General features: G+C 37.2%; 1 protein-coding gene across 1 annotated transcript in view; it reads right to left on the bottom strand.

The window, feature by feature from the left end:
• Positions 1 to 4239: 4239 nt before the first annotated feature.
• The window catches only part of ATP10B (ATPase phospholipid transporting 10B (putative)), a 124783-nt gene continuing 102478 nt past the window's right edge, over positions 4240 to 26544 (bottom strand). Inside the window, exons 10-23 of the mRNA XM_053462249.1 lie at positions 25891 to 26120; positions 21724 to 21915; positions 20277 to 20865; positions 19841 to 19947; positions 18772 to 18898; positions 17592 to 17776; positions 12801 to 13113; positions 12311 to 12387; positions 11133 to 11258; positions 9006 to 9206; positions 7348 to 7428; positions 6373 to 6477; positions 5740 to 5927; positions 4240 to 4606 (exon numbers count right to left, since the gene is read on the bottom strand). Of these exons, the coding sequence (XP_053318224.1) occupies positions 4240 to 4606; positions 5740 to 5927; positions 6373 to 6477; positions 7348 to 7428; positions 9006 to 9206; positions 11133 to 11258; positions 12311 to 12387; positions 12801 to 13113; positions 17592 to 17776; positions 18772 to 18898; positions 19841 to 19947; positions 20277 to 20865; positions 21724 to 21915; positions 25891 to 26120 (2888 nt within the window). The remainder of the gene's footprint in view (positions 4607 to 5739; positions 5928 to 6372; positions 6478 to 7347; positions 7429 to 9005; positions 9207 to 11132; positions 11259 to 12310; positions 12388 to 12800; positions 13114 to 17591; positions 17777 to 18771; positions 18899 to 19840; positions 19948 to 20276; positions 20866 to 21723; positions 21916 to 25890; positions 26121 to 26544) is intronic.

The raw sequence follows: 26544 nt of genomic DNA on the forward strand, positions 1-26544 counted from the left end.
ACTAATGTTGAATTAATATGACATTGCTTTGCTGGATTAACCATTACGCTCTAAATGTAAATGGGTAGAAATAAAATGAAGTAATTAAAACTCTATCAGCTATCACAAAGAAAGTGACCCTCTGGAAAAAAAAATCAAAATTATTTAATATCAGTCCACATTAAATACTCATTTCATATACAATAAAGACCATTCTACAGAACGTGAAACATGAACGGCTATTAAAAATAATCAGAAAGATATACACATGATCCAACACATTCCATGAATTATAAAAATAAATACAAAAAAATTAAAACATTTCCGAGTTAACACTTGTAATGGGAGATTATGTTAATTAATAACACAGTTTAATGTTTTGATAGTTTAACGTTTCGGGGCATATTTACTAAACAGTGAATTGTTTGTCAGTTGCAATGAGATCTCACCGCATTATGCATTAGGAAGGGCAAATACTGGCAGGTTTCTCCTTCTGAGTTGGCACAACACAGTTTGTAGAATAGAACAGCAGGCAAAATAAAATACACGTATGCCAATATGATCTAAAAACAATCCTGCTCAGAATTCACAAATGCAAAAACCTTAAAAAAAGGATTAACGGAAGTGTACAAACGGCATTCTATTTAAAGTGGACTTGTTACTTAGCCAGAATTCAATAAAGATGTCTCGAGTATAAATAATAATGTGCATATTATGCTAATGACATACCCATATGTATAGAACATGGCAAAAATGGCTTTCAATTTGGTTCCTTTTCTCTGCGATACCACTAAACCACATGGTGGAACATTTTATTTGCTTCCAAGGAACATTTACAATTTTTCTTCCCGACTATAACGTTCATGAGGTTTGTTGTTGAAATGTTCTAAACCAGGACTGGTCCTCCAGCTGTTGTGGAACTAAAATTCCCATTATGCCCAGAGAGTCAAAAGGTCGGAAGAGCATCATGGGAGATGCGATTCAATAACAGCTCGAGGGCTGCATGATGTCAATGTATATGTTAATCACAACACCCCCGTTCTAAAATGCAATTGTATTCTTCACATTAAAACAAAAGCAATTTGCTTTCACCAATTTGATATTCTAGGACATTGTAGCAATCGTCAATTCAATATTTTAATGTAAAAACACAGATTTATCACATGATAAAATTATACGTTCACAGAGGAAACGACTTCAAGTACTCTTTGCGGCATTGAGGAAAGCAGTTAATAGCTTACACTAGTAAAATGGTAAACAAAAAATTAATTGGGCCATTGATTAATTGCTGGTAAAGTATAAAAGGATAGACTGGGCAGCATCTCCGCTGCAGAAATTTAATGGCTCATGTATTCACACAAGACATATATACAAGCCTGCATACAGAAAAAGTGCAATGACACAACTAGGCTATTAAATACAGTTTCAACACTTGAGTGCCAAGGACCAAGTAGAGCAAAGAATGAGTGCCTTATTAGTGAGCAACCAAAGTTTTTGCTGTACGTTTATTTTAAAAAATAATAAATTTTCTATTGAATTTAAATTAAAGCATAAGAGGATAAACCTGCTTTTCCAGCACCTTTCTATTGACATAATATTTTAGCTGTCACCGAGATCGTATGATTTTCCAACAAATAATAATAATTATATAATAATATAATTATTATATAATAATAATTCTCATGTGCATATTAAAATGACACCTAAGATTTTCAAACAGAAGTTAGAAGGTTTCCTGATACAGGCAGCTGGTCGACACTCCTGTAATTTCAAAACACTTGGAATCCCTCTCTCTTTCTCCTGCTTTATTGGTGATGTAGATAAGATAATCTGTTTTAATAACGATAGGTTGTAGTTACAAGGTGCCCAAATCAGGAAGACATCAAAACTGGTTTTTGTTACTGGAGGCAGTGGGCTGAACATTGTGCTGCTACAACGTGCGTTCGCTCAGTGGTGGCTAGTAAGACCAACCAGTTTCTCGTAAGTTAGATACTCAAAACGAGATGTCAACCAGACTCCAGTCACAGAAAAAGAACTTCTGGATCTTGGATATGAGCTGGCACTGACAATACCTTAGTGAAACAAGTTGCATTATTATTAGATAGTTGTGAATGAGAAAGATGCTGTTGAGAATGAGACCAGTATTGGCATGTTTAAGAAAAATAAGTGATGTCATCAGAAAGAAACCTGTATTAAGATTGCCTTTGTGATGTCCTTTTGATTTGTAGAGCTCACATAGGCTATCAACGAAGACAATTATACTTAAACATAGTACACAAAGCGGGTATGACTAACAAGCTGACATGCAGGCAACTTGTTTTGGTTAATGGGCTATAATAATTGTACTGCTACTGGTTTTACAATACAATAAAACGAAAGGAAATTGCCCCTACTTGTTTAATGAATGTTACATCATATAATGCATTTTTGTATGACCCAACTACAATCTACCATTCCCCATTAATGTGAGTAATAGGCAGGATCACAGTGCAGCGGCATTGAAACTAGATTCCAATCCATTAATAAGTATCTGGGGAGCAAGGTTATCCACACACCATTATTGATCTTTTCTGTATGCATTATACATTCCCAGACGTGCATGAGTCCATATTTCACTGTTACAAATGGATGTCTATGTCTTCCTTAATTAATAGCTCCCTTTATTTAATTTAAAAAAAAATATTTTATTCTTTTCAATAATAGTATAATTCCACAAAAATGAATAGTAAACCAGCACATAAAATCATATACTAGCCCAGAATAAATAAACATTTTAAAATCTTCACATACAGTTTTGGAATTCTTGAGTCATTTCTTCATAGTAAATTAAAATGCTAGGAACACATTTAAAATAGGTTTAAAATCATACATTTCAAAATAGCAGATGGCGTGTAGGTAGGATTGCCATATCGGGCACTTTTCCCAGGACACAAGTAGTGTTGCCCCCCGCAATACGTGGGATGTATAACGAAGTAACAGATTCCGGACTGTGAGTTTATACGTCACACATATTATAAGGCAGGGTCTAACATGTGCTGGTCAGCAACATGTGAAATGTATATGTGCCCTAGGGAAAACTGGCCCATATGGAAACCTTGCCCACACGGTACATTTTGATAGCAGCTATTCCTTTAGTTGGCACTTAACATTTAGTCTTCTCGACTTGTACTACCTGCTCTTAAGGACTAGTGTAGATCATTCACAAATGCACAAAACAAACTAATGTAAACTATGTAACCGAGAATGAAATGCATTTTTGTAAGGCAGGTAAAAATTAAAACTTAACGTCAGACACGCATTGTTCGGTATGTTGTTAATGCCCAACTTTCACATATGGTGCAGTCGCATTATAGTGCATATGGCTGTTATATAATGCAACAAGGTATTATACCTACAACCATGTCATAGATACACATACAGGGTACTGATTTGCACAAATGGAGCAGGAAACTCACATTTTATAAAACTGTAGTAATGTAGTTTTCTCCCATAATTTAATGTTCTTTAGTGTACTTTAGTAATCTCTGTCCCATTTCCAAATGTGGGCACGTAAACATCTTTTAAAAAATAAATTATAATTTGTTTAAAATCCACCAGGAGAAGTTACTTCAATGCTAGGATTTCATAGTTCATGGTTCTGTAAATCCATTACAACAATATGCTAAAGTAATAAACATTATTGTGCACATTATAAAGGCATTTCCATCAATTCAGCACCAATTATGATATAAAGAGAATGGGGCGTTCCAGAAAAACATCTATAATTCTAAGTAAAGGTGTTATTTACAGTACAGTCCAGAAGCGCATAGATTAACTGCAGTAGAGTCAATAGCACCATCTCAGATATCACGCATGAATGAGCATAATTCAGTTTGGGTAATTTACTGGTCTTCTTTTCCAACTTTCTAAGGCAGGGGTAGGCAACCTTCGGCTCTCCAGATGTGGTGAACTACATTTCCCTTGATGCTTTGCCAGCATTATGACTGTAAGAGCATTATGGGAGATGCAGTCCACAACATCAGGAGAGCCGAAGATTGCTTACCCCTGTTCTAAGGGATTAAAAAAAATCCTTTTGTGCTATGTTGTAAACAAATTCATTCGCTTTTCATTGTAGAGAGAGAACCAATTCACAGTTGGAGTGATTGAGCATATCTCAGTTACCCCTCCCCCAACATGGGCTGCACAGCAGTCAACTAAAATGTACAAACACATTGGGATTGGTTTTTAAACAATTTTTTCCCAATACAGTCTAGTCTATATTTAAACCGTGACTGTACTAATAGACCTCCGGTGGTTAGCTCTAGAAAAGTCTTCTGTATTGTCCCTCAGCAGGTCTTTAACACATTTTGCGGGTCCTACTCCATGAGGCGAATTCTCATATTCATTGGTCATGGTACAAACATTGTGTGGTTTTCTTTCCGGGGTTCCAATTAAACCATTTATACTATTCGTTGAAGCATTGCCAAGCTCCGAAGAACCATTGTTGACACAATGTGCAGACTTTCGCATTCTTTCCTTCCATTGTTGTATTTTTATGTCTCTCTCTTCTTTACAGAGTTTATCCAGATGTTGTGCTTCAATAATAGGTGTCGTTCTACATGTGCCCTTCAGTGCATAAATAAAGTACCTACCAAAACACATAAAATACAGGAATTAGGTTTATGAAACATTAAATATTGAAGCAAGTCAACAAAGAATATTCTATACTTGTGTCAGGAACATTATCCCAAGCTTATGCATATGTTACATGTATGGTGGAAACTTGGTAGACCTGGACAGTCCTAATGCATGAGTATACATGTTGAAACATCTGTAAGTTCTATCTGATAAAATGATATTGACCTTCAGCAGATGACAGATATCTCGGAACAGGGTAGATGCAACCTCTCACAGAGCACTTAAAATGGTATTTGGCTAACTTGGGTAAAAGCCACCCGTCCATTTAAACATTCCATGGGGTTTAGTTGCCAAACTGTTTATACAGTCAGCATTTTTAATTAGCTAAGTTTTTGATCAATGCAAGATGCTTAAACAAAATTGTATATATTTTCACATTTACAATTATAAGTTATATTCAATATATGTTTGGTAGATACACAAAACCAACAACATAAGGGCACAGGTCAAGCATTCTCAGAGGATAATTATCGTAAAACATGGAGGGAGTGTGAATGGCCCCTGTCCTATGCAGCTTTTCCCTGGCCTCTGTTGTGTGCTGCGCACTTAATGAGGCAGTTCAAAGACCTGTCCTGAAACCATCACAGTTACACTACATAAGTCAGTGAAGACCCCCATAGTAGCGTTTCAGCACTGTCTAATGCGGAGCACAGGGATATGACATGAAGAAGAAAGCAAGAAGAAGAAAGCAAGAAGATGATAGATCTGTCACCCCAGGCCTACTATCTTATTGCTTTCTTTTTGTAGTAGCTGCCCTGGGTCAGACCTAGGGCAGCAACTTATTATTATTATTATTTGTTTTATATAGCACCAAATTCCATAGTGCTGTACAATGGGTAGACAGGACATAACAAGTAGCATGTAATATTACAATTTGACTCACAGAGACAACAGGTGAGGAGGGCCCTGCTCAAAGGAGCTTAACGCCTCTGCTGGTAACATAGTAAAACTGTACCATGCAACATTTGATCATATTGTAAAAAAAAAAAAATATATAATATATATATATATATATATATATATATATATATATATATATATATATATATATATTAAATATTATAGTGTTTTAAGCATGTTTACCTTGGTAGGAGAGCAAGGACTGGTGTAATAATGCAGACAAAATAAAAGTTGGGATCGGACATCTGTCTTTCCATTATCCAGTAAGGATTTGTAGGCTCATTACATAAAACACAGACTCCGTTGTAGACCAATGAGATTACAAAATAACTGACAATGCTTCCGATTATAGTGATCCAGTGCAAATAGGTCTACAGATGGAAAACAAACCGCATTAGTGAAGCATTACAAGTAAGTTATATGACAAAAAGAAAAGATTTTTGTGCATCTTAATTCATACATGTGAGAGAATAAAAATATGTTTTCCAAAGAATAATTTGCTGTTATTTATTTGGGACCTGGGGTTTGTATAGAGGTTATGGTGGTTTACTTTTAATCAAATGCAAAAGACTTTGCAATAAAAGCAAAGGAAAATAAGTATGCAGCTAAAATGATTGGGAAAGCAATCTGTTTCAGTGGAAACTTTTCTGCCGACATGTACGTCATGCGAGTTACGACGTAACAACGGGTTCCAGGATTCATTGCATGTGGAGTGACCAGTGGGCAAGTACCGGTACTTATATGGTATATTTTGTATTCAATGTATGGCTCTAAAAATGATTCTGAATAATAAACTTTTAAGTTGTTAATACTTACCCAAGTTTTTATTTCAATGGCAAGGTGCAGTGTGATTGTGAACAAGGATGCAGTGTTCATTGGTGTACCAAATGAAATAACATCTATACTAGTGTCTTGATAGGTCTATAAAGAAGCAAAAATACAACCAAATGAAGAAATATGCAAGTCTGATAGTAGCTCACATTACATTTATTCTGTCTATAGTTTAATTAATAAAATAAAGGCAGTTATAAAACAGTACAGGCCATATTCGAAGCACAAAGACTTTTGTACAACATGCCTTCAGTTTTCCTTGATAATGATGGCCTTCTATTACAAGATATCGCAGTATTTATATATAATCAAATCCACGTGCTAAATTCATCTGTAGCTTGCGCATTGTGTTTGTCAGTCTGTGTAACTGTTTTTGGAGATATTTGGTTTAAAAGTAACTTTTTAAACAGGGACCATTTTAGCACATGGACCTATGAAAAATGGCGGGAATAGCACTCCTGTCCTCGGCCCTTTCTCCTCAGAGAAGGCTAAGAGAACCAGAGTTCTAACCTTGTAACCCAACAAGGTCAAACACAACAAAATGGGGAAGAGTAACAGAACAGTATATTTTTTTTTTATACAAAGTTAATCTAGTAGTGTTCTTAAGATTGATAGCACTGGGGTTTTAAATTAAGAGTATTTCTAGTAGATATTTTCCATTGTTGTTATGGAGATTGCATCGTCACTTTGCAGGAGATTTGCTTTATACACTTAACACCCACTCCTTCTAAAATTTACAGATAAAGAGCTCTGAAAGAGTTTTCAACCATAAGATTCGACATGTTATTAAATATTTAATATTACAAATGGGAATAAAATGGCTCAAAAGGCCCATCACTTAAGATACAGGTTAGGAACAGCTTATATTATTTATCAGCAAAAAAAACCCCTATTTTTTTCACATGCCAACTGCACAATGCTATTTTATTGTCCAGTTACAGAATCATGTTGTATACTTACAAAATATGGGATAAAGAAACACACAAGACTTTGGTAGAAGGCATCTATTATAGCAATCCAGAAGGTTGACAACTTGTAATCCTGTTGGATAGAAATATGTTTAGGTCAGGTTAAAATAAAGCTTACTGCAAAATAACATTTTCTGTAATTTGCGTCTACAATCACAACACTAGTATTTTGCACATTTAAAATTTTCATGTATCCCCAAAAAGGTATACACACAATAGTTGTTAAAAGTCTATTGCAAAAATGAATGTCTTTGATGGATTAGTTTGACCAATTTAGGGGAAGATGTGCACAAATAATGTCCAACAATACAAAACTGTAAGACAGAAAATGTTCCCTCCAAAATTATCTCAGCTTGTGTAGCAGGGTCAGTTCTTCTTCATCCGCTGACAACACCGCACTATGCATTTAATTTGGATTTTTTTTTGTGAGGTTCTGATGCTTTATGGAGGAGAACTGATAATTTAACACAAGCCGAGATAAGTGTCTACTTTTGCATATCTTACACAGAGTTTTGATAATTTTTAGCGCACATGTTCCCTTTTCCATTTTGTATACTTTGCTTCCCGGGGCACTAGGGAAGATTGTGCCGCGGATATCTTTATTCTACATGATTTAGTGTCTATTAAAGCAGATTGCAAGATATTTTATATACTAACCTACTGATTTATAAATTTACTTTTGATGCAAATTGGATGTAAATTATACCTGTATTCAATTTCAATGCTACAAAGTATGCAGTTGAAAGGGTTAATTGGATCAGGTATAGAAGGCCTGTCACTTTGTCTAATATTTTCACTCAAGTTGAATCTATTTAAGTTTTGTGTACATTTTGCACGTATAGTACATTTTCCTGATCTGATCGGTTTTGATATGGCAGGTGAGCTTGGTGATTTGGCCAAAAAACACTAAAACTTCAGACTTTTTTCATTATCCAATTGTAGGTTTTGGCGTTTTGTCTTATTTTGCTAAACATCGGCACGTCTACAAAAAACATTTCTCTGCTTCATAATACCCCCTTTTTGTGTACACATGGTTTTGATTTTAGCCACCATATTCAGGCACTGGACATTTCAGGCTATTGCGGTGAAGGGTTCAATGCTGAGCAATGCCACAAAAAAAGGAAAAGCAATGGCGGTGTTCGCAAGTCGGCAGGCGGCGGTGTCGCCGAACATTTGCAGGACATCAGTGTCATACAGTGAATTTTACATTTAAGAACAAAGGCAAACAAACTTAATACTTAAACTTTAGCTTAAAACTAAACAGTTACACAGTGTTCCAGAAAACAATAGATACATTTGACGCATTAAATCACTCTTGCATTAGAGATCAATAGCTTAACTGAATGCCATTTTACTCAATGATTCCTTGTCCTTCACCAACGTAAAGGGTAAACGTACTACAACCCATTAAGTCACAAATAAATGTTGCAAGCCTATAATGCATTCAATAAAATATTTACAAGGCTGTTCAAATACAGGACAAAAGTAATTTTCTCTGCAATGTAAAATTAATACACTTTGCCTGAGACAATGTTTGCCTTGTGTAGTCTTAATCAAAGAAAAACTGTAAGATTTCCTTACAGCTATTAATGCGACATTTTAGTCTTTCCTATTTGCCATAGATTGATAAGTGAAATCTGTTATATTCACCTGGGATTGTTGCCCCCTCTTGTAAAGCTGCGGTATACTCAGAAGTGTCTCAGCTGAAACATCCTTGTCGATGATTCCAAAAACCAAAGGAGGTACGGAGGTGAAAAACAGGTTGAAGAAGATCATTTGCCAGTAATCAAGCATGGTGGTGCCAGAGAATCCACAGAAGAACTGGTACCAGAAAAGCAGATTTACGTAGGCCTGGTAGAAAGAAAATAAACAATTGTTCTATGTACTGGTTTTGAGAAAATAATGATCATACCCCCCCCAATTGATGTGTTATTAGTTAGATTAAGAACCCATATATGTGATTCCATGTTATTGCAAGAGATCTGGATCCCAATTGAAGATACATATGAAGCATGAAAGATCCAACGCAAAGTGAAGCAAGCTGTATGTTTGATGAATCCATGAACGAGTTACTGTCAAAGAATGCAAGATAATTTTCTTTCAATGCACATCTTGTCTAGCTTCAATCATAAGTGTAGAAATATTAGATGGGCCCAATGGCAGACTAGATGGGCCCAATGGTTCTTATCAGCCATCAGATATATGTTTCTTAAATAGCTAAACCTACGTATGAGTATAAAACATCCCAGGAGCACACCCTTTGACTGAATCTGTAAGCTTTCCAGGATATTTGTGAAGCTATAGAAGCACGCACACCCTAATGACCTAGACTGCAACATATTTCACTTTAAAGTTGGTCACAGAAGAGGCTTAAGAACGAGACGTAGACTTAGGTGTAGGTGCTTCAATCCTCCAAACTCCTACCCAGCAGGCCAAAAACTGGAGAGCGTCAGGATCTTCCCTAGTGAGTAATCCAGGCACATACAGAGCAGACCAACCTTGTTTGAATATGAAACATGTCTCGTCGGATTCACAACAATATTATCTCTTTATTGTAATGTACACTAGAAGGCGGCCAACCTGCTCTAATTACAAGATATGTATGGTTCACCCTAGCAGCGGTTTTAATGTATTATATCGCTGTTCCACAGGCATAGACTTAATGTACACATTTACTAAATGATATAAAATGCTTGTTTCTGTGCCAGGCATTTAGCGATTATTAGAATCTTATTGAGATAGTTGTTTCTTTGCTATAAAGCAATAATATAGGACCATGAAACATCTCATGATTATTTCTTAGTTGCAGGTCTTTACCCTTCATTAAATATGAAATAAGGAAAGAAAAAAAAAACTTCATTACTTGCTGTTAATATAGTTCTTTGAAACGGAAGAAATTTCACTCAAATCTCTATACTGCTCAGTTATTCAGATTATATTCATTTTCTGTAATCACATCACTTGCATTATTAAACTTTGAGCAAGAAAAAGAAAAAAAAAAAAGTGCTTATTTTGCACGATGTCAGTGCTTGGAATAAAACGGTTGTAAAATTAGGCAATATGAAGAGAGCGGAGAGAAAAACGGTTGCCTAGACAACGAGCTGCTAATACAATTTATTCTTCCATCTTCACACATTTTACTACATTAACAATCTTTTTGCGGGAATTAACTCTGAGCAGCATAAATAATGTTTTGTGTATGCAAATTGTTGGCACTAATGTGATGGATGGGGTAGGCAATTAGTAACTATACATATATTACTCATTAAGTTGCTCTCAAGGATAATAAAAGTTCCTTTTTGTTTTTTGGGCACCTGTGCATCATTACCGAGTGACCTGTACGGGTATATAGAAATTAAATACTAACAACTGGTTCATAGGGGAGCTGAAATGAATTTCTATCTGTAAGCGTGTGCTGTATGTAAATCACAAATGAACCGTGCCCGCTAATGTGCCAGATCATGGATGGCAGGGTGGCCAAGCGGCTCTACGAAGTATTTCACATACACAGCCAACTACGAACCATGAAATGGCATTTTAAGATCCTCTGCTGAATCTAATGGAGCTTCAAATTCTAATATAAATAATGACAATATAGAATACAGGCTTTACACAGATAAGTGGGTGCCATTTTGTAATTCAACTTTACTTGGAACAAGTGCCTATTTTGCCTTTGCTAAGTTAGAAGGTTTACCCTAATATTACTCGGGTCTTGTGACCCCAAAATACAACATGATGTGTATTTAGATACAGGGATGCATGTATTGGCTAACATACCACATTTTTGTAGAAGAAGTAAATGACCATTTTTGCCAGTCGACTGTAGCACCAATGTCCATGAACCAGCAAGAGTTTTTTAAGATGCTTGAAGCGGGATATTGCAAAATCACTGGACATCACAGCCTGAAGAAAAATATAAGATGACATTTACCAGTTTGTTTGCCATTTGTAGCAAAATACATACACCGAACCTATGACACCAAAAAAACATGTCTACATCAAGGGGATGCAACTTGTAGCTTTCTTGCTGCTCTTTCACAGGGTTGTTGAGCTACATACCTTAATGGAACTGATTTGGATATTTCAACTGTGCAAAGACAACTCGGTCACATGGAGGGTCATTCTGAGATATAGACTATGATTCTAGCTCGTCTTTTCATACATGAAAGGGCTTGCAGGCATAGGAAGGACCATAAAACATCTCTTACAAGCCCTGCTCCCTAGGCAGCCGCCTAGTTCAATGCTCGAGCTGTATGAGGTTGTAGTCCCCCTATGTGTATTAAAATATGAATTTAGAAGATTTCTAAGTTTCATTTTAATTTCATAAACGCTTGGTAACTAGTAGTCATGTATTAACCCCTTAATGACAAAGCCCGTACATGTACAGGCTCAAAATGCATTGTTTTCAATGGGTTTAGGGACCGCCCATTGTCCTTAAGTTGATTTGGGTGGAATCCTAGCCAAAAGGGTCACTAGTGTTTGGACGAGTTTGCACAAAGCTCTATGAGTTCAGAAGGTCTGAGTTGATCCTGCATAATGTGTTTGTAATGGGGTAGACTTCTTGATGGTCTCCTCTCTGATTTAACTACACATTTTGGAGGACTTGCTCATCTCTTCTTGCAGAGTCTGCCCTTTATATTGTATAGTGATTTTAGGAGTTTTTAAACTCTCCTGGAAACGCCTTTAGTGACCAGGCGCCAAAGAGGATATTTAACAAGTAATTACTAAGCTTAATGCGCATCATATCAAATACACCATCATTTCATACCCACGATGTAGAAAAAGAGGAAAACAATACATATAGTACGGTCTATTCTTTTAATAGAAGTTGCCATTGCTGGTACTCAAACTAAGCTGAGAAAAAAAGTGTCCTGATTCAGTGTTGTCACATTATAACTAACACATGCTTATTATTTAAAACCATTATAAACAAATTATGTATTAAGGGATTATACCTGCATGCCTTCTTGACCGGAAATTCCTATTCCAACATCTGCAGCCTGGATCATACTAACATCATTAGCACCATCACCTGAAAGAATTTCCAATTATTGTGGCGTTGGGTGTGTATAAATATTTATTTCATTTTATAATGATCGATGAGCTTTGATACAATACAGAAAAGTTATACTAGGACCACAAGCCAAGTTAGATTCCATTAACTGAACCAGCTTGCCCATCTCTACCATAAGGTCAGGTGCAAAAGTTTCACAAAACTTCATGTAAAAGTCCATGTAATGGTTTGGAAATGAGTTATTTGACACATTGGTGTTCTACAATATGCACAAATAACCCCAACAAAATACACAAACTGTCAGATTTTATTTGTTATAAATTGTATTATTATGCAACATTTTAATTGACATATAAACAAATATAAGTATCCTGGTCAAAGTATTTTTAAGTGATTCACTAATACAAAACAGGCTAGAAGTAGAGGCTTACCTATGGAAAGTGTCATGACATTTAATTTGTCCCGTACTAACTTCACAACCATGCTCTTCTGCAAAGGGGTAGCTCGACAGCACAAAACCGAGCGACAGCGCTTTGTCAACTCCAGAAATTTGTCTTCTAAGCCTCCATTAAAGATAACATTTAATGTCCTTCCATCAATCACCAGCCCAACTTCTGGAGGAGACATCGCAACTTCTGGGGACGTTTCTTGTCTGCGTCTTTTAAATACACTTTTTTTCTTTTTTTCAGTGTCAAATTTTTTAATTTCCTCAAGAGTGCAGTCCAGGATGGACTCACAAGTTTCCTGCAATTGAACAAAACACAAAATTTAAAAAAATCCCAAACATTTAGCAACTTTAGCCAGCCATTTCTCCTAGATGTTGAGCTTTGAGGATAATTCACCACAAGTTTATATGGTGGTGATTATCAAGGTATGTCTACAATCCAGGATCGATGCCCAATGGTCAGAGATCAAGCAACAGGAAAGTGTTCCCAGAGAATGGCACTGACTTCAGATGGTGACTACCTGTTGGACTTGTGAAGTGCAGACTTGCAACTGTTGAGTTAAACTCATGGATGTCAACAATTACCAAAGAAATCAACTTGAGGCCACAGATTTATTACTAAACAAGACCAACTCTCTCACCTTTAAGACATCAGGGGGTGTGAGTGAATGAGAGGTAAAAAGGGGGTGTGAGTGAATGAGAGGTAAAAAAAAAAGGGGTGTGAGTGAATGAGAGGTAAGAAATGGGGAGTTCCTGACATTCTTTACCATTAGAGCTAAAGGTTGAGCCATAGAAAAAGAAAGTAAATTTGGTAAAGGTGATCCCTTTATTGGCCGACGTATAAAGATTGCGAGCTTTCAAGACTATATCGGTCTCTTCTTCAGTCACATTATACATTTGAAGCAAAAATGGTTCATACATACTATATAAATGTAAAAGCCATTTCTGCTTCAAATGTATAATATGCCTGAAGAACAGACTAATATAGTCTTGAAAGCTTGCAATCCATTATACATCAGTTAGCACCTTTACCAAAATATAGCATGTAAATCTTTATAGGGAGAAGAGTAATGCCAGAAGATGTTAACATTTTGCTCTAGTAAAAATAAGAATATTTGAATACTAATAGATTTGTCCGGGTTTCTTCTGTTTCTGTGATATAACACAACGCTGTCTAATTTTCATTTTCTCAACACTTCTCATTTTTTTTTTTCTATAGCAGCCGCAGCGTTGTTAATGCCTTTGTGTGACATCAGCATGCAAGAGAATTGTAATTACAATTACAATGCATCTAAATGGGTTGTCTGACAAGTTCTTCTCCTGTTAATCTGCTTTTCTTATGGAAATAATGAAATTACTGCTTCTAAATACGGTAATGCAGTCATTTTTATGACACTCTAAATTAGTTATGTGACCTATTATTATATAGATTTCCATGGAGCACATAAAACTATTTAACTATTTGGGTGCCAGATAAATGCTACATACTCTGTACCTACTATATGCCTTCTTCTCAATGATGAGAGGTAAAGGGCGGTAACATCCTAACTTTTTAGACATTAACGAGGCAAACGGTTTTAGTATTTAGGACTTCTCTCCTCCTGGAAAGCAAAGTGTTTCATATGTAATTCCCTGTGCTTTTAACCCTTGTCTAATCACAGCAGTGACCAGGCTGTTGATTTAGCCCTGCTGGTGCTGAAAGGACCCTGCTACATCATTCGGCGTCAACCGTCGGAACTTTGTGACCCCGCAAATGGGCCAAAGCCTATGGAAGTTATGAGTGGGGGCTATAACTAAAAGTGAAATTGGTATTAATAAGGAACGAGGGCATATTATTATTGTAAAAGAAACAGATATTTTCCTAAAATGTAAATGCACAAAATATACATTAAACATAGTTCTCAAGGGCATATCCTGCTTTAGACTTAGAAGCGATTACATTGCTAAACATGTGAAGATTTATTTGTGTACTGATGCAGCAATTCACTTCGACAAACTAAAGAAATTGTCGGGTGTTTGCAGGAGAGTTGTGGTTTCAACTCACTGGACTTCTTTATTCACTTTGAAGGTCCAAGTAACTGGCTGGGTGGCAGAGAAAGGTAGTGAAGCACATAAAGGGGATATTGATGGATCCCTCCATGCAACTGCATGCAAAAAATGTTACAGGGTTACGCTCAGTTGTCATATGCATTAAAGTGCACATGATGGCTGGAATGTACCGTACTTTTAGGTCTGCAATTCAACTTTATTCACATATGACAGCAGGTCCAGATTGGTTTTGTGTTTATTGATCCCTTTATGTTTACTAGATGCTTGTACCATGGAAACAAATCCTGAAGGTCAAGGGCGCAAGCAACATTACTGAAAACAATTTCTGCTACTTGTGCAATTCAAACTTTATGGTTTGCACTGAAAAAAGGGCTGCTGTCTTGTGTTTATGCTTACCAAGGAAGATTTCCCTTGTGCCCCCAAAACGCTATAATCCAGTGGAGGTCTGGGCAGCTGCCAGCACAGACCTCTCCAGACCCTTCCTCCCTCACATTCCGTGCTCCTATTTTGTTGGAGAGCATCAAGATATGATGTTATAGCCCAGGAGCGGAGATTGGCCAGGAAGTCAATGGAAGGAATTGTCCGGGATGCCTTTATGTCTGCCGAACGCCTATATTATTTATTATTATTACTATATTTTTCATTAATATACCGTTTTGCCTGAATATAGGCCACACTCCCCCCCCACACTTTAAGTCTTTAAAGTGGGGGTGTGGCCTATATTCGGGGTTTAGCGCAGGGATGCGCCATTCGTATCGTCCGACGCCAGGGACATGCAGTTCCGGGCACCAGGCGGGTGTTTTTTTTTTTATTTTTCTTTCATTTAGCCCTGCTGCGGGAAAGCTGCAGGGTTAGGATCCAGATCCCCCGCAGCGCTGCAGGGTATCTGGATCCTTCTCTCCGGCAGCTGGTGGACGTCTGCGCCATCCACGTAGACAAGATGGGTGGCATTACTGGGGTGCATAAAGCATATCTTGGGGACAGAGTGGCATTTCGAGGGGGCATAAAGCATATCTGGTGGCAAAGTGGCATATCTGAGGGGCATAAAGCATATCTGGGGGGCAGAGAGGTATATATATATATATATATAAGTAAGGTGCATGATGAATTAAGGGGGGCCTTAAAATGGCTATTGGTTTTCCAAATTTCTGTTTATATATAACATATACTGACTAACCGCATAATAGATACCAAAAATGTTAAAATACATGTATTCCTGTTTAATAGATAAAATACTGTTTTACATTTTTCTTTAAAATAGCACCAGACTTTTATTGAGCCAATATGGTATATATTATATAACTCCATAATATTTACCAAGGCTATCCAGTGGGTAAGTGTTTATGTTGCCTTCTTGCACACTTATCACTAAGACATTTTACAGTGATAGTAACATAATATAAAACATAATGGATATAAATGCATATGCAGAAAAGAAGGTAAAAATCATTATGTTATTGCACACAATGTGGAAGAACAGGCTTGTGTATCTAAAAATAGTCTTCTATTGAGCTGCAGTTAGGCATCTATTGGCATATTTACATATATTGGTTGGTTTTTTTTTTGCTATTTAGTTACTTTTTAAGTCGCATACCCTTGATACAGCACAGAGGGAAGGGTGTGGTGACTTCGGGTGCAATCAACATTTTCATAAATACTCCTTTAAGGAAAATAGTTCTAATGTCTTGTGTACATTTCTCATTGAAATGTTACCGTGTTCTTTCGTGTTCCAAAGGAAACAAAACCAGTTCTAAATTTGGCTTGGCTATCGTCATTTACTGTCATGACCACTCTTGGGTGTTGACATTATAAAAAATTCTTTGTGAATTTTTGTCAATATACGCGTCTTCTTTTAAACTACCTAATAAGCAGATCTGTTCTCCTCCTTCAACTTTTAAGACATGTATGTACTATCAGTATTTTTGTTTTATTGTATTCATCCTTACCATAAAGAGGTTAACGATCGTATGGAAGCACTTCATAAATCAAAAACAGGAGAACAATTCTTATAAAAAAACACATTGGTTCCTCGGAAAGCATGGCTCATATAAGTATGCAGGCTACACAGTTATATGGTTGCATTAACACTTTAAGCTGCCATCATCCACATCCAGGCTTCCTTTCTTTCTATGCATCTGGAGGTCAACTACCACTACCAGATATCTTACCGTATATGCCAGGGTTGTCCAACCTGCAGCCCTCTCCCATAACGCTCTTTCAGCTAAGGGGCTGGCTGAGGAGTATGGGAGATGTAGTCCTGCAGCAGCTGGAGGGCCGCAGGTTGGACACCCCTGCTGTATGCACATTTACAGCATGCAAAGTATTCTGAAAGGTTCTAGAGATATGAGAATTTTAAAGGCTTAGGGGGGAGCAAGGGAAATCGAGGGAGAGTGCATGGAGATGGATGACTTCATAAGATGGGAACCGCAAGGCAACCTAAGCTACGGCCTTACAGTTGGCTGCTATTACTAAGGTCATACATATTCACTGTAAATCTAGCATTGGGGTGCAAGGATGGGGTAATACATTTGCCGCCCTGTCTAGGGTCTCAGGGAATCTTAATGCATCTCTAGAATACTGTATTTGACAGTCCTTATTACACTGTGACCGAACTTTGGCCTTCATTTGGGCATCAGCATGCTGATAAATAAGCTTAATATCATCTTTATTATATGATGCAAAAAAAAAAACATTGCCCAAGTTAATTTGCTTGCATAAAACAACGCACCTTGGTCTCAGTGTTGATGGTAAACACAGTGTCACTCTGTTCTAGAAGCTGGCATGAATATGCAATGTTAACGGCAGTTTCTTGTTTATCGCCAGTTAATACCCAGATGCTAATGCCCGCTTCTCTTAAGGCAGCGATAGTGTCTGGCACGCCTTCCTGTAGACGATCTTCTATTCCTGTAGCACCTAGGTAAATGAATGAAAAGACATTCGTTTATAGATCATTCATATGATGGACAAAAAAAGATCAAGTCCTAAACTTCCCTAGGAAAAACATTACATTACATGAAACTTAAACAAACTGTAGGCTGACCAAGCAATTGCAAAATACATCGCTATATTAACTATATAACCAAAGGAAATAATCTTGGTAAAAGTAAGCATTTAGCAAGAGAGAAAAACCTAGGGAGTTCCACAATAAAAAAAAAAAATTATATATATATATATATATATATATATATATATATATATATATATATATATATATATATATATATATATATATGTATGTATATGTGTGTGTGTGTTACATTGATGTTTTGAAGAATAAGTGCCATATCCATACATACAAATACAAGGCAATACAAATATCAAGACTATCAAACTATGATATGTCTATGGGTTATATGGCCAGTTCTCCCACAGATGGGATGTAAGTAGCAACTCAGTGCTCTCCTCATGTTCAGATCCCTATTTAGTTTTACTAATTCTCTCCCTTAGTATTATCTTCATTTATTTATTTCTTCCCAGTCCAGATAGCTTCCTTACATACTTCCTTACAAATGCCTCTGACATCTTGAAATTGCATCACAGGATCACTGTCTAATATCACAGGAAAAGGTTGAGAAACATATGAACACTGGATACAGTATAATTATAATGTTACAGCACTATATATATATGTCAACAGAAAAGCACAGGTATATGAACATTATCTCCCTTTATTTATATCCACTATGGGATAGCTATGGGAGCTTGTATATATATATATATATATATATATATATATATATATATATATATATATATATATATATATATATATATATATATATATATATATATATATATATATATATATTATTTTTTTTTTTTGTTTTATTTAGTGCAACTACAGAACAGAGCTCATTTAATTTGATGTTGATGAATACAGCCCTAGATAGAGACATTTAGTAAACTACCTATCAGGGTGAGATTAGTTTCCAGATGCTGGGCAGTCTCCATAAGCAGCTCCTCTCGGTTCTCAATGGCAGCTTCAGCTTCTTCGCGGAAATTTGACCACCTTGTAAAATCCTCCTCGCTTAAAACCTACAGTGGGAGAATCAATGCAATGATAAAAAATGTTAATATATCTTTCCATTAGACTATTTACTGTATGCGGCAAAGGAAAGATATGACAGCTCGGTATCTACAACTGATTTACATGATTAGTAATATTTCATAGTCAAAAAATACAATTCCAGACAACGGTTACAGGGCCATAACTTCCATGGTGCAAAAGGGGCTATTGGCACAGGTGCGGTAAGGCGAGGGGGAACGCTTCAGCCACATGGCTGCTATGTCTCTATACCCCCTTCATTTTCCTTATAAAAGTGGAAGTGAGGTCAGAGTGGTGCGTGACCTCAGTCTTTGCCCCAGGAACCAACTTTACAGCTCTAATATTTTAGTTTACCTCTATTTTTAACTCTGACTATTTTGTCACATTGCAAAGAACATGGCGCCCATTGCTGGCTCCTTAACTTAATGGTTCTCAATTTACAGATTCAGTACACAAGTGAAGAGTTTCAATATATATATGCACTTAAATCCCCCATCACATAAAACTGCATTAAAATGTTTATCGGGATACTAGAACCGAGTCCTGTCTGTCATTTTTACAAAGTCTTCCTCTATGTACTACAGCTTAGCAGATGACCCCATGTGTGATGTCAGAAATTGAGGGAAAGACGGTACATTCTTTAAAAACAGGAATACATTCATTTAACATGTAAACAAAAGCAGTACATAACTTAAATAGTTAGGAAAGTTGGGGAAAACATAATCCAGGTGGAACAGCAGCTTTGACTGGCTTATTTCATCCTAAGTAAACTAGGCCAAGGGTGGCAGCCTACAGAAGTAATCATTGGTGCTATGCTGCAATTACCAAGAGCCCCCTTCACAAAGAAAATTCAAGTGTTCATAATTTGATCTTGTGGAGGAGGCCCGGGCCCTGCCGTAGGCAGCACTACTCATCAAAACAACACTGCTTACCTTTTTAGCTATGCAGAGTGTCCTCAGTCCATCTCTAGCATACCAATCAAGATGTCGCTGGGTTTTTGCTTGAAGTTTCCTAAGTCTCTTTTCGTCAGTAATATTAGCTGTAAAATATTAACATTGTCAATGAATAACTGTATCTAGGGGTATTTTTTAAACCATTAAACCAAAATATGCTAGCCACATAAACATATCCTATGAACCAGAGTCAATCACATACAATCACGAGATATCTTGGGAGAGAGCTAATCTTGGCACTAATGAAAATAACATTCATCTTACTCTACAATTTCTTATCTACACAGGAATATACACACATATAGGAACTGCTTATGAAAAGTGGATATTAATTAATTGATTGGGGTAGCCATTTAAATAACCCAACCTTTATCATTTGGTCCCTTGGCACATATCAAGGTATATAGACATTTACCTTTTGCTGGGTCATCTAGTAAATCCATGATGACGGAATCAGCCCCTTTGGTGTACACAATTATCTCTCTTGTGATTGGGTGACGGACCACCACCGACATTCTTTTTCTGACAGAATCAAAGCCCAACGTATAGAGGAGTTCAAATGTGAGAAGAGTACCCTGTGGAAGCCTCACAGACACTTGTTCAGGTGTCCTGGACATAAGAGTAAAGCTATATGCTCTGGCAGCATGAACCAAGGCAGCTTCATCTGGACTTTCTGCTTCATAACAACAATCATCTTCTATATTAAATGGGGAAATATTCGCATACATTTCTTCAATACAGTTGTTGCTGCTGTTCTTGCTAATTGAAGAATCCTCTTTTCCTGCTCCTAATTCAGCTTCACCAGAGCTTGACCTGGAAACCTCATCTGATCCAGAGGCTGGACTGATTTTATTGTTCTTTGATTTTGAAGGTGTTCCAGGATCGGAACTTGATGGGGTGGAAGCAGAAGACTGACTCGATCTTAGTAGTTTCAGCTTTTGAAACAAATGCTGAACTTTGTCTAAAGGTGTCCCTGCTGGTTTGAACAATGGTGGTCCAGTAACCTTAAAGGACAACAAGGAAAGACAGTCTTAAAACAGATGAGAAATTGGGATCAGAAGACTTGTGGAACTCTGACGTAGTGCTCAGAATACTTGTTAACAGGCAACTGTTCCCTATAAAATGTTAACAGATGTTTGATGAGCTAATGATTAACTGGAGAAGACATAAAAACATTTTTTCATAATAGATACTGCAACTTCTACATATTATGAAAGGGTATTAATATATAAAACCCTCATCCTCTGATGCATTAGCTTTCAAATGTTACAAATACCAAAAAAAGCATTCAAACAAATATTTTCTATTTGTCCTAAGCACGTGAGGCAGGCAATGTAGAGAGGTAGAGGAGATGACAATTGGTTGCAGCAGTACCCAAGCCAATTCCACACAACCCAAATAGGACTCATTCACTCAACGTTGGACTTTCTTTCTGAATGCTGGGTTGATGATAAGGATGACCACGGCAGAAAAGGGGGTGTTTTTTAATCCAGTCTGAGACCGGTACAATATTTTGAGAAATACTAAATCAAATATAATGTTAACAGGACATACGGACCCTTTTACGTTGTGCTGTTCGATAATAACATTTTCAGTAACAAATTTAATTCTGTCCAATGCAAAAACAGTCTCTTGGCCAAGCTATTGTATCTAAACTGTTGGCGCTATATAAATAAAAGATTCATTTTAATGGTTTTATTCTTATTTTACTGAACAAGCACACAATTTGACTTTGCTTGTGGGAACTGTTGTGAACTACTGGAACAAAAAGAAAATTTGATTCTGCATCATTCTTCTGGCTATAGTAAGCAGACGGTATAAGAGAGATGAAGTCTAATAAATAATATGTCCACCGGGCTTACCCTTTGCCTTGGCTCAGTTGCTGTGGAGACTACCACTGTATTGCAAATGGCTAAAGCAAGAAAGAAATCGATATAAGGGGAATTCGAAGGCTTGGTGCCACTTTGAGCCTTAACCGGAGAGAGAGCTTCAATCCGGACGGATGCCTCTCTAACCTTCTTCAACAACATGTTGTCAGGGGTCACATCTTTCTCCTGTGGGAAAAAATATACATATCCGTTAGTTTCCTTTGGGGGAAAATGCAGTTCTACATCTGAACATTTTGAATATTAATTTAAAAAAAAACCAAAAAAAAAAAAAACCATTGAATTTGGAAAAAGCTTATTTTTTTTAAATAATATCAGGTTTCTCGTCTATTGGAAAGAAGAACTGTATACAGTTCCACAGTTTCTGCATTCACAGGCTCCATAATGTTCGTTTCTTTGCTAGGTTGTGTCCCAATTAGCAGAATTGATTCTGCAGTCAACACGTTTGATTGTATTATCATTTAATTCTTCAATGTCAGCATTTTTTTTTTTTTTTTTTATTCCGTTTTCAAAAGTTTCCCAGATATTTTAATAAACTTTTCACTGTAATTTGCTTTGGCAAAAAGACTGCTATTTTCTTGAATATGTTTGATTTTAAATCCAAATCATGCTCTTGAAGGTGCGTGTGGGTGTATTAATGCTACACTTTAAAACAGACAATATGTATAAGCTTTTATATACAGGCTTTTTTTTCTCACGGTTGATGGGGAGAAGGTTACGTCAGCCGATAATATGAAATATTTAGACGTTACTTATGTACTCTTAAAGAGTCATGCATTTGTCCCAGAAGAGAGACATTTTCCTGCCCAGCAAGTGTGTTGGTTATTGCAAGATGTTAATGAAACAAATTAGGGCTACATGCGGCTCTGTGTTCTTCACATCTAATGACATCCATTATCTCCTGAATCTAGATGAAAGAATGGCTTATATACGGCTTTATATGTCATTCGCTAAATTCGTTTATGTATTGAAATGCTTCTAACGGGGTATTATTAAGTAAATGTCACATCTAAAACATCTTTACATTCAATGTATAGATCCTTGATTGTATTGGTTCACATGCCTTGTGACCATGATTTGGCTCCATACATGACCATGATTCGGCTCCATACATGACCATAATTTGGCTCCATACATGACCATAATTTGGCTCCATACATGACCATAATTTGGCTCCATCTGCCTCTTACAGAAGGGTTCTAGGCTCATAAGTCTCCCTACTGTGCATTAACGTTAACACATCTTTGATAATGTTCACGTTACGATTATGCAGCCAGAACGAGGTACCCGGCCTAACTATTCACTGTTCATTCACTAAGCTATTCTTTGGGGGGGGGCATTTTTTTTCAAGTGTTAATCAATCATTACTTAAGAAAATCCTAATGGGTACTTCATTCTGGCTACATCATTCTAGGTATGTGAAAGCAGTAGGGTGACTTGTGAACCCTACACTCGCATAGCACAGCATGTGGCGTTCCATGAAACCACTAATTATTATATCATAAGTGGGAAATATTCTGCGAACAGCACATTAACCAAGCGTCTATTCATTACATGACTCAATATAAAAGTGCTATATACCAAAAGCATTTGGAACTAAATTAACAGCATGTAAAGTCAGTATACTGTAACTATATTTACAAATTGCTTTGATCGACCACATTTAATCCCCCTTAATTATGTTATGGGTCTTTAAAGCTTCATTATAAAGTGCATGCGCTAGGGCGACATTCATCCTGCCTCCTTTTGAAGTCTCGCACAGGAAGGTTCATTACTAATAATACAGTTTGACTGATTTTTAATGGTTCCTATTTAGACATGCACACGCATAATTACCTGGAGATCTTTCTTAGACAGATACATCATTTATTTTCATTTATGCATAATTCCCCCCCCCCCCATATATTATACATATATAATATTATAATAACATAATACATAAACACCAACAAAGCTTCGCAAAAGATGAAGCTTTCATCAATCCAGATTACTACATGGTTTCCAAAAGAGGTAAATATATAATTATGATATTTTTTTGAAATCGTTCTAAAATCCTGCATTCTACAGCATCCTCTCGACTCTGCATAGTGGAACCAGAGAGGTTTTATGCGATGCATGACAAATATGTGAATAATGTTTCCCCTTAAATTTGATTCTAATTGGATGGATGGGCAGAAAGATTTCTTTGGCAAGTGAAGCATTACTGGAAAGGTACAAACGCATCTCTGTTACTATAGATAAATAAAACTGATTCTGCGCTGCAACTCGGGGGGGGGGAGAATGTAAATAAGCCTGCCAGATCTGCAGCAATTTTTTGTTGTTGTTTGTAAGAAATTAGCATTTTGTAAATAATCTGTAAGGATTACTACAATTTCGACACATAATCGCATCTGCTACAAAAAAAAACAGACATAAAAAGTAGGTGTGTTGGTTATTATTGGTTAGTATATATATATATATATATATATATATATATATATATATATATATATATAAAGAATTATAAGACGAAGCCTTAATAGAATGCAACATTTTCACCTTTAAACACACATTTTTCACTATACCATGACTTTCAACACGTTTTAATTTACAGATTTTGCTTTAAAAACGTGTCAACCTTGACAGCTTTCTGCTAAAAATTGGAGTGCGTGGGGCCCTGCGCGATAATATATAAATTAAATGGAAATTACATCAATGTAACTATGCCTTATGCAAAGTGAGCGTTTTAACGATCCGACCCCGGCCTGCAGCATTTGCAGAGCCAGAGCCGGAGCCGACTGGCGGTAAGTAATTATATCGCTGGCAGAGATATATGTTTGGCTGAACAACACCTGCACACTAAGTAGCTGGGGGCAAATGTATATCTGCAGGGGCAAATGAATACCCCCCCCCCATGCATTGGCTAAAGGAACACCACGGAAACGTAAAGGGGCCACACAGCTGTCGTATGCACTGGAGTGCCTATGTTGGATTCTTATGGTTTAATGGACTGGTTGTAGCTGAAGCGGATTGCGATTAATTACCCATAGGATTCCCCAGTCATCACGGATTTGCAAGCCAAATTATGAACCAGTAATTTTTCCTACATATGTGATATTATATATAGCTAAAAGAGATAGCGTTAGATCAGACATATACCGTATTTATCGGCGTATAACACGCACTGGTGTATAACACGCACCCCCATTTTTGAACAAAAAAACTGAACAAAAAAAACTTCATCAGAATCACTGCTATCTGGGAAACCACACACACACACACAGTAAGACACACACACAGTAAGACAAACTCACACTCAGACACACACACCCTAACCCCCCTTCTCAGGATCTCCCCTCTCTCTCCCTAACCCCACCCCGGTCACTTACCTTCAACTCCTGTGTTGGAAGCGTGAGGCGTTTGTCTCGGGTGCCGGCGCTTCACTGCTGAGCGCCGGCACCCGAGACAAACGCCTCACGCTTCCAACACAGGAGTTGAAGCGCTGAGGCTGAGGCAGGCGGCGGCTGCTGCTGCTGCTGAGGCAGGCGGCGGCGGCTGAGGCAGGCGGCGGCGGCGGCTGAGGCAGGCGGCAGGCGGCGGCGGCGGCTGAGGCAGGCGGCGGCTGAGGCTGAGGCAGGCGGCAGGCGGCTGAGGCAGGCGGCAGGCGGCTGAGGCAGGCGGCAGGCGGCCGCCAGCAGAGGAGTCCTGGATTTCTGTCAGTCAGGGGGGCCCGAGAGTTGCCGAGCGGTCGTTTTCAGCAACCGCTCGGCACCCCTTGGGCCCCCCCTGACTGGCAGAACTCCAGGGCCCGGTCGCAGTTGCGACCCCGGTAGTTCCGCCACTGGCTCTAGGATTTATCGGCGTATAACACGCAGGTAGGTTTTCAGCTACCTACTTTTTTATTTTAGTTAAAAAAGTGCGTGTTATACGCCGATAAATACGGTAGTTACAAAATTATAACATTTAAAAAAAATGATAAACCACCTGCTTCCCTCAACAGTACTTTAAAGTATATTAAATATTTTAATATATATAATCAACACTATCATAAAACCTATTACATTACTATATACAGCTACATCAATTTTGGTTATAAAATATGGACGGATAACAGGATCTTTTGGGTTCTTTATGCCACAAAAATTTTTTTTTTTAGACACTTACGATCGGACTGCTGAAAGCCACTTGGGAGAGATCAAACCGCCCTTCTGACTTTTTCCGGAAGTGTCCTTGGATGTTGGGTCGAGCGCTATGGCATCGTCGTAAAGCTCTTGTGCCTTTGTGTCTCACAGTGGATTGATTGCCCTCAGCAAGATCATGTAGTGAAAAGTTTCTAAGCTTCGACACATCCTCATCATCAGAATCTTCTTCTTTGTAGGTTTCAAGACGTTTTGCTGTGAATAAAAAAAATAAAAAAAAATTCTCTAATTAAATTCATTTCTCTGTATGAGAACATTTCTTTTTAATTATGCTTTTTGACAAAGGCATTTGAAAGCAGAGTTGCTTGTTAATGTTTTGAACGCGTTTGATGGTAAAAAAACAAATGTATGATTATAGTAAACATTCTTCAATTTTTCACTCTCTAGGAGACATATCCGTTACAAAACACTTACAACATCTGGCGTAATTCTGTCTGGTAAGACATAGTACATTTATCCAGAAAAAAAGAAAAGCCATTATCTAGATGACATTTCAAAAACAAAAAAAAGTTTCCTGTGCAAGTGTACGCAAAAAGACTTCAAATTAAACAAAATTTAACCCCTTAATGACAAAGCCCGTACATGTACGGGCTCAAAATGCATTGTTTTCAATGGGTTT

The sequence above is a fragment of the Spea bombifrons genome, chromosome 4 (assembly GCF_027358695.1).
Source record: "Spea bombifrons isolate aSpeBom1 chromosome 4, aSpeBom1.2.pri, whole genome shotgun sequence".
Classification (NCBI taxonomy): domain Eukaryota; kingdom Metazoa; phylum Chordata; class Amphibia; order Anura; family Pelobatidae; genus Spea; species Spea bombifrons.